The sequence below is a fragment of the Pseudorasbora parva genome, chromosome 10 (genome assembly GCF_024679245.1).
Source record: "Pseudorasbora parva isolate DD20220531a chromosome 10, ASM2467924v1, whole genome shotgun sequence".
NCBI lineage: Eukaryota > Metazoa > Chordata > Actinopteri > Cypriniformes > Gobionidae > Pseudorasbora > Pseudorasbora parva.
This window is the reverse complement of record NC_090181.1, coordinates 9,112,945-9,126,129: the sequence shown is the minus strand read 5'-3', so window position 1 is coordinate 9,126,129 and position 13,185 is coordinate 9,112,945. Positions and strand designations below refer to the sequence as shown.

The window sequence follows — 13,185 nt, the reverse complement described above, 5'->3', positions numbered from 1 at the left end:
AACATGACTGTAGTTTTATTTCATGTATTTATTTCACAAGAAGACATACATATGGTTTACATTGCTTTTAAGTTCTGCAAACATTGCAAAAAAACTTATATACCTGTGTAGTGAAAATTCCTCAAAGTGCCTTTCAGTAAAAAAAAAATTTCTCACAATTTTTTGGGAAGCTGAAAAAATCAAAATACTTTGGATAAAAAAGACCACGAACCAAAATTCAACATGTTCAGTGCAAATCAATGTTTTAATTGCACTTTATTGTACCTCATTATGAGGTCATATGCAAAAGACATTCTTCCACCAGCGAAAAAGCAACAACAAGAAAAAAAAAGAGTCGTCAGACATATGTCTCTCTGAGGTGTTCCTGATTGCACCACTCCGGTAGTGATGCTTCATACACAGAATCAGATGTGCTCCTCTGTCTCAATTCTGAGGAGGATCCACACATAATATCACAACATGCCCCTTCAATGTCTCTGTTGTGGATATCAAAACGTTCATTCCCAGAAGATAAATCCAATGTTTCTTCGCTTGAGGATCTGGAGCAGCTGCATGTTTTCTGTGATAGACATCTGGCATCATGAACAGTCAGTGAGTTACGGCTCGAGAGAGCTACGTGGGAATTGTGCTCAACCGCTTGCTGATAACTGGGAGGATTGCTTGGTATCCTACTGTCCACCTGCTGGAAAACCTCCTCGCTAGACAAGCGCCTCGGCTCCGGTTGAGGATTCAGTACCTCAGGTAGGGTCTGGCTGTGGCGTAGAGCTCTCTCGATGGCCTGCTTGGTGGAGCCGCTCCGCCCGAAGACAGTCCTGCTTCTGACGTGTGCGCTCTTCATCGATTGTGAGCGTCTTTTGGGAGTCTCCGAACGATTCGGTGCAGGTGCCGATTGGCGGGTGGGGAACGAGTGTTTGCGTAGAAGGGCCTTTCTTTGATTGCATGAAGGCATTATAGGTGAGCTATTATGGATTGAGCTCTCTGAAGTGCTGGAGAAACAACTCTCAAGTGAACTTGAAGAACAATACGAGGAGTCTTTAGAGGTTGTCCTAGCCCCAGTTTTATGTGCCAAACAGCTTTTCCCCAAGCTGTTACCGGCTCTAAACACAATACAGTCATCTGAGATTTGTTTTGTTAATTGTTTGTCATGAAAGTCCATTTCTGTCTGGCTCCTAGAGAGGACAAGGTGCTGAACTCCCTTGCTGAAGACGATCGCTGGTTCAGAGCGTCTGCGGGTCAGCAATTTTGTAGTCCAAGGTTCCACGGTGCTGGAATGTTTTTGGGCTTCCTCTTCAACGCCGGATTTGATAGAGTCCATGTCTGAAAAACTACCCTTGTCTGCATCAGTGTCATTACTGTCATACGCAGAGTCATGATGGTGCGAAGAATAAGAGTCTAAAGGAGAAATCAAGTACAAATACATATTAATTATCAGAACGTTAAGTACTATAAGATCATATCTAGCCTTTTGTCTACATTGGCTTTGCCAACTAATATGTAAAGGTTGCCTAAACAGATAGGAATTGGTAAGATGTTTTGAGTCAAGTTGCACTTGGACGCCAATTGGATTTCTGAAGGTACAACCAGATCTCCTCTTAAATTCTCATTGGTCAAATGATGTCTACAACTGCATATTGACTGGCAAATTGGCAAAAAACACTTTATGAACCCATAGATAAGAACAATTTAGCTTAAGTCTCCTGCATCCTTTTTTCAAGGGTTTCAGAAGAAATCTTAGTTAAGACTATTAACGTTCTAACTTTCAGGGTCAAATCATCTGAGCTATACTGTCCCATTAATTGTATAGCTCAATATTCTTGCTGTTTTTCTTTTTCCATAAATAATTTTCAGTTGAGACAGTTGATGTCCACTGATATAAAATCGACTGCGTTCTAAAGGACAGCATGTTAAAGAAGCTACCTTGGTTATCGCTGAGTTCATCTTCATCAGAATCTCCAAAAAGTGTCAGTGCATCCTCACCAAATATTTTACTGCAGTTGTTAATGAGAAACTCAGTCAGCTTTGTCACCTGCAAGAAACCCAGAGTGGCATGAGGATTAAACAAAGGCCACTTAAACAACAATAAAGTCATCACATGAATTTTGAAATCCCATGAAAATAGGTCAAGATAAGTTTGGATATGAAACTAGTTTGATCTCTTCTTGCTCTCTTGAGTTTCAGTTTTACTCATTCTGCTATTTTCTGGCTCCTGACCACATCATGTGAGAACTTTCAGAACTGAGTATACACTCACCTCTCCCATCTTTTCCATGTTGTCTGTTTGGAGCAGATTGGGGGAAACACATGTAGCTAGATTGCTGGGAACCATCTTGTTTTCTTCTGCGTTCTCACTTATGAGGTAAAGCAGAACAATCAAGTGCTTCAAGAGCTGAATATTTGGCTCAGGAAGTGTGTTGATCACCCTAAAGACAAAATAAAATAAAAAACCTGGTCACATTTACAGTTCATTTACACTAAACACTTTTTATTTTAACCCTTTTGTTTCATAAGATAACTTACATTTTGATTTCAGCACACTTCTGAACGTCATCTTCCTTTTCCATTGCAGTCATCCAGGATTTGGCCTTCTCCACCATTAGCAAACTGCCAGGCAGATGTCTAAGAAAATCCTGCAAATCGAAAACACATAAAACCAATAATTAATGATCAAATATGCATCTTTTAGACTTCAATACTGTTAATCACTCAAATCAAATCATGTTTCCTAAGGTCATCCCATACCTTGATAAGATCAGCAAGCAAATAGGGCGACTGCTCTTTCAGATCCACTTCAATCCCATCGTTGAGCTTTGCCTTGATATCTTTCATCACTCTGGCGTTGCATGCCTTCCTAAACACCCCCTCGGTGCGCAGACCGTCTCTCAGTAGCAATGTAAGGATATCCTACCAAGCAAATTGAGCTAAATTTAGACATTTGATAGACTAAAATCACATGCATAAAATACTACACATGTTTGTTTTGCAGTGAAGTACTATTGATCATTCTGAAAATTCTCACCATAATTGGTTTGGGAGGACACCCATCTTTTTGACAGATATCCGACAAGGCTCGCCCAAACAGCTTGTTTTTGGGATGCGCACTTGCATCATGGGACTCCATGTTCCTTTTCTGTACTCGTCGAAACATGCTCCTCCAACGCCTTTGATTGATGTTCAAGTTTCCTGTTGAATATCAATAAAGAAACCGTAAACATCACTATATTCCACTAGTATGTTCTAATTTATAGTAAACTGTAATAACTATGAAAGGTTGTTTTTTCCACATCAAAAAGTCCAAGACAACATATCAAAGAGCGATGACATTTAAAAGAACAGAAGTGAGACTCTAAACGTACCAGTGTGAGAGATGCTGGTCAGATGGGCACAAGTCTGCTGACTAAGGGAAAGTCCTGTATTCATTGGAACCTAAAAGAAAACAAAAGCAATCAGTCTGATGAAGCAATGCACTACAGAGTGAGACCCAGAGATAAAAATGGAAATTGGGGAATTTGGCAGTGGTGCAAAAAGAGCTTAAATAAGCAGGCTTTGTAAACCACATTTAAACTATGTGTTGGTAAGACATATTGAGATGTAAGTTCAGGACTTTATAACATCCCATTTTAGGCTTTGTTCTCAATGCTCAGCCTTTAAAGACTCCCTAATTGCACTAATCTATCAATCAGAAGGTGATAAGAAGTGCTGTATGTGTAAGATCTTAGGATCAATATACTTACAGCTGTGGCTGGAATGATGAATAGGTCCATGCTGTTTTGAGTCAACGATTTAGGCTGAAAAGAAAAAACAAAAGATGTTTATACTTTCAATGAGATTTAGGGATGTCAGTCAATTTAAATATGTACTAATCAGTTTCCATGATGACATTAAGGGACAATAGGTGTGTGAAACTATGGGCGAAGGTGATAACTTACCACGGCGTGACCACTCAGCACCTTCATAGGTTTGCTGGGTTGTGATGACCAATCCGTCCTCCTGGTCAGATTACCTGATCCGTGAAAAGGGTTTAAATTAATACAGAGTGCATCATGTAATCAAACCCCAAATCAGCACCCAAAGTGCATGATCCAAATAATACATTTAATAAATAAAAAATATGAAATAAGTTCAGTTTTAGTCTTGTACACATGAAAATTATTAGCAAAACATCAAGTGGCCATATTAATTATAATAAATAATGTATGCATATTTATCTGTTTAGCTAACAGCTCCAAAACATAGAACAAATATATAAGTAATAACACACTACTATAATAAAAACAGTACGTGTAAATAAATGTTACTCACCACTATAAAAAATAAAAACAGAGGTCAAATGTTGTGGGTGGCTGGAGAAAGCAGTAAGCTACATTTACTCCGGAGCAGAACAGACACTACCAAGAGACTCAGACTGACTGAACTGAAACAGCCCACTGCACAGCACAAAATACAAGTGGGCGGGCAAAGGGGAAATTCTGTGCAATGGAGACAGGAAGCAGCATCATGGGCTCCCACCATCAACACCTCTTTAGTTACAAATGGCAAGTTGTTGTGACCGAGCGTGGAAAGTGTGGCATACGTCACTCATGTGAGCACGATGTAAATGGTAACACGTGGGTAACAGAGAACAAGAGGAAGTACATATCAAGTTACATGGCCAGAAGGTTCAAGAGCATGCATATCATGTATCATTCTGCATTTGAATTATACAAACATGGGGATAAAGTCTAATCTGAATTTAATATCTTTAGCCATCAGTTATTATGTAACATACCAAGCATATATTCTAAAAATGTTGGGTTAAAAAACAACCCAAGTTGGGTTGAAAATGAACAAACACAGGTTGTTTTGACCCAGTGAATGTGTTGTTGTAACCCAGAGGTTGGGTTAAATGTTTGCTTAATATAACCTGAATGATTTGAACTTGGGTTGTTTTTAACCTAGCATTTTTTTTGGGGTGATACACTGCATCTGTCTATAACACTATCTAATATAAAATGCATGGCAGTTTCTTAGTAATTTATATCCTTTCTGAAGGTTTTTCTGGTAAATAGGATATTAATTCAGCCTGGCCAGTGTTTACAGTAAAGGCACTTTTACAATGATTCATTATTTTGGCTGTAAATGGTAATGATACCCCGGGATTTTTTAAAAGAAGCAAAAAACATCATTTTGAGACTCCGAATCTGACAGTGTTTGCTAACTGACTCACTCCTGTTCATGAAACCATCCAGCCCCCATGTTTTTAAGCGAGATGTATCAAGGCTAAATTCATCGTGAAAATAAAAGAACTGCATTTGACCGAATGCCTTTTGGCATATTCCCTCCTACTGCTTACAGACTCCATAGAAATCAGGTCACTGTCTTCTCATCAGGAGCCTATTGATGTTTTGGAAAGTTAAGCATGCAGGGGAGTTAAAAACTGTACTAGCGAGCCTTCTTAATATCTCAAGTTTGAACTTTCTTTACTTGGGAGAATTGGGCAGCAGATTTCAGTTAGATTTTTTTTACAGTCAAAATATTTTTTATTTTGACCTTTATAGTTTATTTACCATACTTTGGCATTTTTGTGACAACATAATTTCTGTGAATTTCCATTAAAATAATAGTTTTTTAATGGCTTTCCAGCGGAATTCAAACAGTAGAAGAAATATGCATCATACAATTATTTTGATTTAAAAATAAAATAAAACATTAGGCGTAGTAAATTTTAGTTTGGAGAATAGAGTTCTCGATAAAATCAAATAAAAAATAAACATTTGGCCTAACGAATATTAGTTTGGAAAACAGAATTCATAAAGTTTGGGGTCAGTAAAACTAGAACTTAGTACTTTTATTCAGAAAGATTACATTGAATCAATCAAAAGTGACAGTAAGCATATGTTACATAAGATTTTTATTTCAAATAAATGCTGTTTTTTCTATTTTTTGTTCATCAAAGAATCTTGAAAAAATGCATCACAATTACCATAAAATAATATTCAGCAGCACATTGATAATCATACATTTTTTTCTGGAACAGTAAATCAGCATACTAGAATGATATGTGAAGGACCATGAGACAATAAAGACTGGAGAAACAGGTGTATTAAATTGTAATAATATTCCACAGTATTACATTTTTACTGTATTTTTTATCAAATAAATGCAGCCTTGGTGAGCATAAGGATCTTCTTTCAAAAACATTAAAACATCTTACTATAATCTGAAATATTTTAACAGTAGTATAATCAAACAGTTATTTGTACAACTGGACCTTTTTTCAGATTCTTGCTGAGTGTTAGCTTTTGTGACAACTAGCCCCGGTCTCTTCTACATGTTGAACAGCTGTGTCCCAAAAAACTCACATCACACTCTTTTGAGACCAGATGACACCTGTCTGTGGGTTTATAAATAACTTATTACATTCCATTCAGACTTAAAATATCCCAGATGACACTAATATGACAGGACAACAAGCAGAAGTAACAAACAACTCTCACTCATTTCAGTGTGAAACATTTCTGGTCATCGAGGGCATTTCACACAGATTAGACACAAACACTATAATTATGACTGAGATGGCGTTTGAGTAAAAATGTTGTCGTGGAATGATAACATTAATGCTTAACTTCTTAATTTGTCAAATGAAACCCCTCACCACAAAGCAATTTCAATTTCTACATGAAGCGTGAATCACCAAACTTTCCCCTCGGGTACAGTGAGAGAAAACAAGTGATTTAATGCAGGTTTACAATAATCAATACATTTTACACAACGTTAACAGTTCAAATCATTCTCTAGCTTCATTTAATATATGTAAAAAGGCCAAACGTCACACCTATTTCTTTTTTTCGTTTTTTTTTTTTTTTATCACACCTGTAGGTGTCCTCATTTGAATGACCTTCAAAGCAGCCCACCAGGGAAAAACCCACGTGGGATATTATGCATCATAATGTTTTCTAGGCTGTGGGCTGAAAGACCACCAGACAACCTCAAATTTACACATGCCCACTTAGAGTACTGTACAAGGGTCACAAACAACTATTATTCAGATTTTTGATTAGATTGTTGGATAGCTTTATTATAAGATAGTTATCTTTACAGGCTGTCTCAGTGTCAAAATTCATCTTTAATGTTGAAATTAGGTTGGTCTTCAGGCTTGAAGTCTTCATTGGGGCTACCATCCTCATTGAGAACGCTTCTGCTGGTGTATCCCACGATAGGGTACTTTGCTTTGTATGTGTCTTTGAATATCTGCTCGAGGGACTGAAGTTGATTCTCAGTGAGGCCCGTCTATCAAATAGGAACCAAAAGAGTCAATTTGTTTGTCAATTTTTTTCTTTGCAAAGTTGTGATCTTTATAAAATACCCAACTTACAGTGTCATGTGTGAGATCTGCTGGGTCGAGGGACATTTTGGCCACGGCTCTGGTTGAGTCTTTGCCCACAAGTGCATTATAAGATGCCCCTTTTCTGTAAAAATCTAGAAATTAAACAAACAAAACAGGGTTTCCACACTTTCTGACCAAGGAATTCCCCTGACTTTTCTAGAGATTCTTGACAACTCTATATATTATGGATTGCTATGACAAAATACAATTTCTAGCTGATGAAATAGTTTAGAACTAAACATAATTATAAAAAGTCGGCATAAAACGTGCATTGCGATAGTCTATTGTGACGTACATCTATGGAAGCTTGTTTCAGCCACAGAATAAAAAAAACTATTTTGACTTTTTTTCAGGCAATTGCAACATTACACATTATCACAATTCTGACTTTTTATCTCAGAATTGAAAGATGTAAAGTCCCAATTGGTGTTATAAAGTCAAAATTGCAATTGAAAGTCTTTTTTTCCCTCAGAATTGGACTTTATAATTTGCAATTGCAAGTTTATATCTCACCATTTTGAAAAATAAAGAAAGAATTGCAAAGTAAAATGTAGAATTTCGAGTTATAAAGTCAATATAAACTCGCAATTGTAAGATAAAAAGTCAGAATTGCGAGTTTTAAAGTCAAAATTGCAAGATATAAACTCGCAATTATGTTTTAAAATGTTTTATTCGTATATTTGAGTGAAACCGCTTCTCGAACAAGAAAAAATGTAGGGTAGGACTTGATTTTGTCCATTGAGAAATGATTGGATGGTTGGAATGTTGCGGTTTGCTATTGCTGTGATCTCATGTGATTGACATGTCCCGCCCTCGAGCCGGTAAATGTCATCAAAGAAGAAAAGTTATTTTGATTAAAGACAACGAGGTTACATGATTTTTTTTTTTTTAAATGTACACAAATTAAGCTTTTTTTAAATTTATTTTCTAATAAATATTGCAGTATTACATTACAAAAACAAAAACTACATTTGTCAGTTTTCATCATGGTGACTTTAATTCACTATAGAAATTCCCACGATCCCTGGAACTTTGCAGCCCTTGGAATTCCTGTTTTTCTTTCTTTCTAGGGACTGTTTTAAACTTGATCCAGCAAATTCAAATAGACTTTAACTTTAATTCACTATAGAAATTCCCTTGATCCCTGGAACAATGCTAAAATCCAGCCCTGGGAATCCCTGTTTTTTTTCTAGGGACTGTTGTAAACTTGATCCAGCAAATGCAAATAGGCCTGCCTGTGGTTTCCAATACACTGCTTAATGCTAATACACACGTTTGTTATACTGTATCAGTGAGGACAGCATAGACTTCCATTGATTTTATATCATGTTAATGATATTTCCTTAACACAAGCCCTGTCTAAACACAACCCTCAATGAAACATGTGAGAAGCAAGATTAAAATGAAAAACTGGCTGACTTATAGGCCTTTTTAACTATAGTAAAGGCTCACTAGTCATAATATTTCAGTATTTTAGAGGACATTTGGCCCTCACAAGTATAGCCAAATCTGTACACACACACAATGAAAAAAGGGAACAAAGCAGATGTCTGTTAAACACTGATCGCTCGAACTGATATATCTACTTCCTCTAAGAAATGTTTATGAGTTAGAAACCACCAGCACACAAAAGGTTGGAGTAGGTGAAGTTGTATACAACGTCTGACCTTTTCCAGTGGTGACGTCAAATACTACTCCTTTAATGGCCATGTAAATTGGTTGTCCATCCTGTAAAGGGGGCGGGGGGCTTTTAAAACTTGTCAGCAGATGCAATTTGCATTCAATAAAATAATCAAATTAGAACATATTTTCGAAATGTATAAAACTAGCAGTGTTTTTGTGGCACGGAACATACCTCGCTCCCATCGTATCTTTGCAACTCCTCCTCGGTGAACACTCGCACCGGTTTCGATGCGTTTTTTATTTTACTATCATTTGTGGAACAAACACATAGTAATGCGTATAATACAACACTACGGACATAAAACATTGTGGACTATCGTGTTGGTGTGTAAGAACCGGGTCTGCGGCAACAGTTTCCTTGTTGTCATGGGAGTGTCCGTCCGTCTGTCTGTGTTCCATTCAGCCTTTCAGATGCTGATCTCAGATCAGTTTCACAATCAGAGGTGGAAATGTTCCATTTGTTTCGGAACAGAACGAGATCTTGTAATTGGTGCTTTAGGACATTTAACATTTTAATATATCGCTGTTTGGGATGCTGGATATAGTGGCCTGACAATGATTTGCATTTCGTATGAAACACCAACTTCTGCTTTGGGAACTTTCTAAACTTCCACTAGCCGCGAGTTTCTTCTCCATTCACGTGAGATGAACCGGAAGTGACGCCCACCAATGAAACTCCTCTTTGACGTTCCTCAATGTTTTAAACAAGTGAATTCTCAAAAGATCATGGGTATTATCCATATTATCCATAGACTGTGAAAAAATATGGACGTACTGTCCGTGACGTCAGCCATAGTTTTCTGAAGAACGTTTCTGAAGCCTAAAGTAGGGACGAGTATTATTCTTTACGGTCTGTAGCCTATTATCCAGAAAAATGCACAAATGTAATGAATTTGTTCATTTAGAATAATTATTTTTTAAAAGCCCATATATATATATATATATATATATATATATATATATATATATATATATATATATATATATATATATATATATATATATATTAAAGGCTCACTAGTCATAATATTTCTATTTATATATATTTATATTTAACATTTTAATAGAGCTTAGTATATGGAAATATGAAATACTGGTAACTGAATGTCCAAATCATTAAAACTGATAAAGCTTTACAAATCTGTGCAACTGACATATTTTCTACTGTCAATATATTACTAGCATTTGCTATCCTTGGGTTTTTATAGGCCATTGTTGATCATGCATTTACAAATAAAAGTTTGATAAAGAGAACATTTTAACAGTTTGATTCTGAATAAATATAGAATGAGAGAAGATATTTTTTACTGTCTATGGTCTGAATTCACAGTACTCATAAAAGTACCTGGATGACCTGTGTGCATTCGATTGACACTTTACTAACCCATGAGGCCACAGGAGAGGATTTGTAAATGGCAGTGAAGCAGTGCAATTGATGCTGGTAGGTCACGTCATAAGGGCAACATGGCAAATGTACTGCAGGTGTCATGACACCGGGCTGTGTTCCACTCATAGGTTTCACTTCGCTTTGACACACATATACCACAATTCAACATGATTGTGACGTCACCGCAAATCACATTTAACTTTCCCTCACCACAAACAACTCTATGATATATATATATATATATATATATATATATATATATATATATATATATATATTTTTTTTTTTTTTTTAATCCACTTTAAAACAACCCAAATACACTATGTACACAGAATTAAACAAACTCCTAAGGGGGGAGAATGTAGGTTGAATAAATCAACTCCACAGTGGAATCCAAGTGATCAAGGGCTTTGGATGTTCCAATTCAGCCCATTGCAAATGTTCCACCAAAGGTACTCGTGCAACATAAGCAATGGAGTACATTGCCGACAAAACTGAGAGTTATCAAGGGAAGGGCATAACATTTTTTTTTAATTTATTTTTTTACTGGAACTAGAATTATTTATTCAAAATAAGTACCTACTCAAGAGAGTATGCTATTTTGGATGCAGCCAATATAGTACACATCCATAGACCTCAGTTCAACTGTATTTTTTTTAAAAACTGTATTTATTTATTTTTTTATCCAATTAACAGCCTACGGATACAGGCCTTTAGAATGGTAAAATGTGTAAAACAAATGATTTTTCTGAAAGAAGAAAGTCATATATCTATCCCTTTAATTGAAACCATATGCTGAATTCGTAATTGTATTTGGATGATACAGCTATCCCTGTAATTTAGATTTTTTTTTATTTTTTTATTAAAAGCTGTAATTTTGTATTGTCATCATTTATTTTTATACATTCATAATTCAGAAATGTTCAGAAAAGTGCTTGCATGTACTTTAAGATTAGAAAGAGGGAGGAGGTCATACCGGATATATTAGTAAACGGCAAAAGATTACAAATTGTATCGAATTTTAAATATCTTGGTGTTATTTTAGACACTCACTTAACATTCGAAAAACATGTAAAAAAAGATTGTCAGTACAGTCTCACCCCAACTTAGAAATTTTAAATTTATACGGAGTCAACTTTCAGTAGAAGCTGCAAGAACCTTTTTGCATTCTTTAATTTTTCCTAATTTCTCCTACTGCATTACTTCATCACAAGCAGGGAAATCTACCCTAAGACCTTTACAGTTTATATAAACGGGCTATAAAAGTGTTTGCTAAGAAACCTGACAGATATCATCATTGTCTTATCATTCAAAAACATAATCTTTTTACCTTTAATAATTTTGTAACATTTCACAATTGTAGTTTAATGTATAAAATTGTGAATAACAATAAACCTCCACCTCTAAAGATGTTTGTTACCTTGCGCAATGACAGTATAAGACAGAAACGAGCCTCGTTAAGAGGTGATTGTGATGTGCCTTTTAGGAAGACAGATTTTGGTCGATCAGCCTTTTCTGTAAAGGCTGTAAGTGACTGGAATAGTTTACCAACTAATATTAGACAATGTACTACCTGTGTCCTATTTAAATTGCATTTGAAAAGATTTTTAAAGTCAACTCATGTTTGTGATCACTAACTATACAAGTTAACCGATTTTTAACATGTTTTTGTATTGCATGTAAACTTTGACATTCAATCTGTATGTTATGTTTTTGATGATTTGGTGTGCTCCTGCCCAGGGACAACAGATGAAATTTAGCTGTGTAGCTAATTCTGGGGTAATATTTTATTGTCCATTGTCCCTGTCAAATAAAGAATAAATAAAAATAATAAAAATAATTAAAGCTGCAAGCAGCATTTAGCGGGGTTCAAGCCTTTAAGGCCTTTTAAGCACATAGGCATTAAAGTCATTAAGTTTTATTTAGCAAGATTTTAAACACTAAAATAATAGATGGAAAAGTCCATTTACAGTCAATATAGGCAATTTAACATAGGAAATGCATGGTTCTTATAGCTTTTTAACAGTTATAGCGCCACCTATAGTCCGATCTCTTTAAAACTTTGCATGCTTCATCAGCATGTCATGCCACATATACCCAACAATTTTCGTGAATTTTTGAGCTTCCCTTTTGAGTTAGCGCCAACTAGTGGCCGATTTCTTTCAAAATTCTTACAGACCTCTAGGACCATGAGTCAAACATGCCCACCGAGTTTCGTTCCGATCGACCTCTGTTAACCCCATCTAATAGGTGCTCAAACTTCATTGGCCGATGGCGGCCATGTTTTTTTAGATACACCAATGTCCTCATAGACATACATGGTGCCTTGGACCAAGACACTGCCTACCAATTTTCAAGTCAATCGGACTAGTGGTCACGTGGTTATAGCCCTTTTCATGTTTTTTTAACATTATAGCGCCACCAAGTGGTCAATCGTCGCGATTTTTTTATTGAGACCAAAGAATGAGCCCATACACATGTTTACCAAGTTTGGTGAAGATAGCTCATTTCCTTCTTGAGTTATAGCCTTTTTAGTAAAATAGGCTCCGCCCACAACATTCTTTTTCCACCCCTTAGCAACCGTGAATCGAAATTTCAACTTTTTCTCAATGAATATTGATATTCAGACTACAGAGAACATTTTGCCACTGGTTTGGTTTCAATCGGTCAAAAAACCAGGGACTAGTTCGTAAAAGTAGTTTTTCGACAAAATTCAAAATGGCGGAAAAATTTTCATGACGGAAATGAAATC

The 13,185-nt window shown here is 36.0% G+C and overlaps 2 protein-coding genes across 3 annotated transcripts; both read right to left on the bottom strand.

The window, feature by feature from the left end:
* tagapa (T cell activation RhoGTPase activating protein a) lies at positions 1-4,432 on the bottom strand. 2 transcript variants are annotated; one of them, XM_067454505.1, is made up of 10 exons: positions 4,300-4,432; positions 3,927-4,000; positions 3,732-3,785; positions 3,354-3,423; positions 3,017-3,180; positions 2,740-2,901; positions 2,518-2,627; positions 2,252-2,420; positions 1,918-2,026; positions 1-1,392 (listed from the first exon to the last, which is right to left on the bottom strand). In XM_067454505.1, exons 2-10 carry the CDS (start codon positions 3,951-3,953, stop codon positions 338-340), a joined length of 1,920 nt encoding a protein of 639 aa, XP_067310606.1. In that variant the 5' UTR covers positions 3,954-4,000; positions 4,300-4,432; the 3' UTR covers positions 1-337. The 2 variants fall into 2 exon arrangements, with proteins under 2 accessions (XP_067310606.1, XP_067310607.1); XM_067454506.1 differs by having other exon boundaries at positions 1,978-2,026.
* Positions 4,433-5,760: 1,328 nt separating this feature from the next.
* On the bottom strand, positions 5,761-9,700 carry nenf (neudesin neurotrophic factor). Its single transcript, XM_067454504.1, has 4 exons — positions 9,219-9,700; positions 9,031-9,091; positions 7,352-7,455; positions 5,761-7,266 (listed from the first exon to the last, which is right to left on the bottom strand). The coding sequence occupies exons 1-4, from the start codon at positions 9,351-9,353 to the stop codon at positions 7,090-7,092; spliced, it is 477 nt and encodes a 158-aa protein (XP_067310605.1). The 5' UTR covers positions 9,354-9,700; the 3' UTR covers positions 5,761-7,089.
* Between the last annotated feature and the right edge of the window lie 3,485 nt (positions 9,701-13,185).

Excerpts from the sequence above, each read along its gene's own strand:
- nenf (XM_067454504.1), bottom strand. The coding sequence starts at position 9,353 with ATGTTTTATGTCCGTAGTGTTGTATTATACGCATTACTATGTGTTTGT. Across the intron at positions 7,456-9,030 it reads TGACGTCACCACTGGAAAAG|ATTTTTACAGAAAAGGGGCA; the intron begins GTCAGACGTTGT and ends TTTAATTTCTAG. Across the intron at positions 7,267-7,351 it reads CAGATCTCACACATGACACT|ACGGGCCTCACTGAGAATCA; the intron begins GTAAGTTGGGTA and ends CCTATTTGATAG.
- tagapa (XM_067454505.1), bottom strand. The coding sequence starts at position 3,953 with ATGAAGGTGCTGAGTGGTCACGCCGTG. Across the intron at positions 2,421-2,517 it reads AAGTGTGCTGAAATCAAAAT|GGTGATCAACACACTTCCTG; the intron begins GTAAGTTATCTT and ends TTTTGTCTTTAG. Across the intron at positions 1,393-1,917 it reads TGAACTCAGCGATAACCAAG|ACTCTTATTCTTCGCACCAT; the intron begins GTAGCTTCTTTA and ends TTTCTCCTTTAG.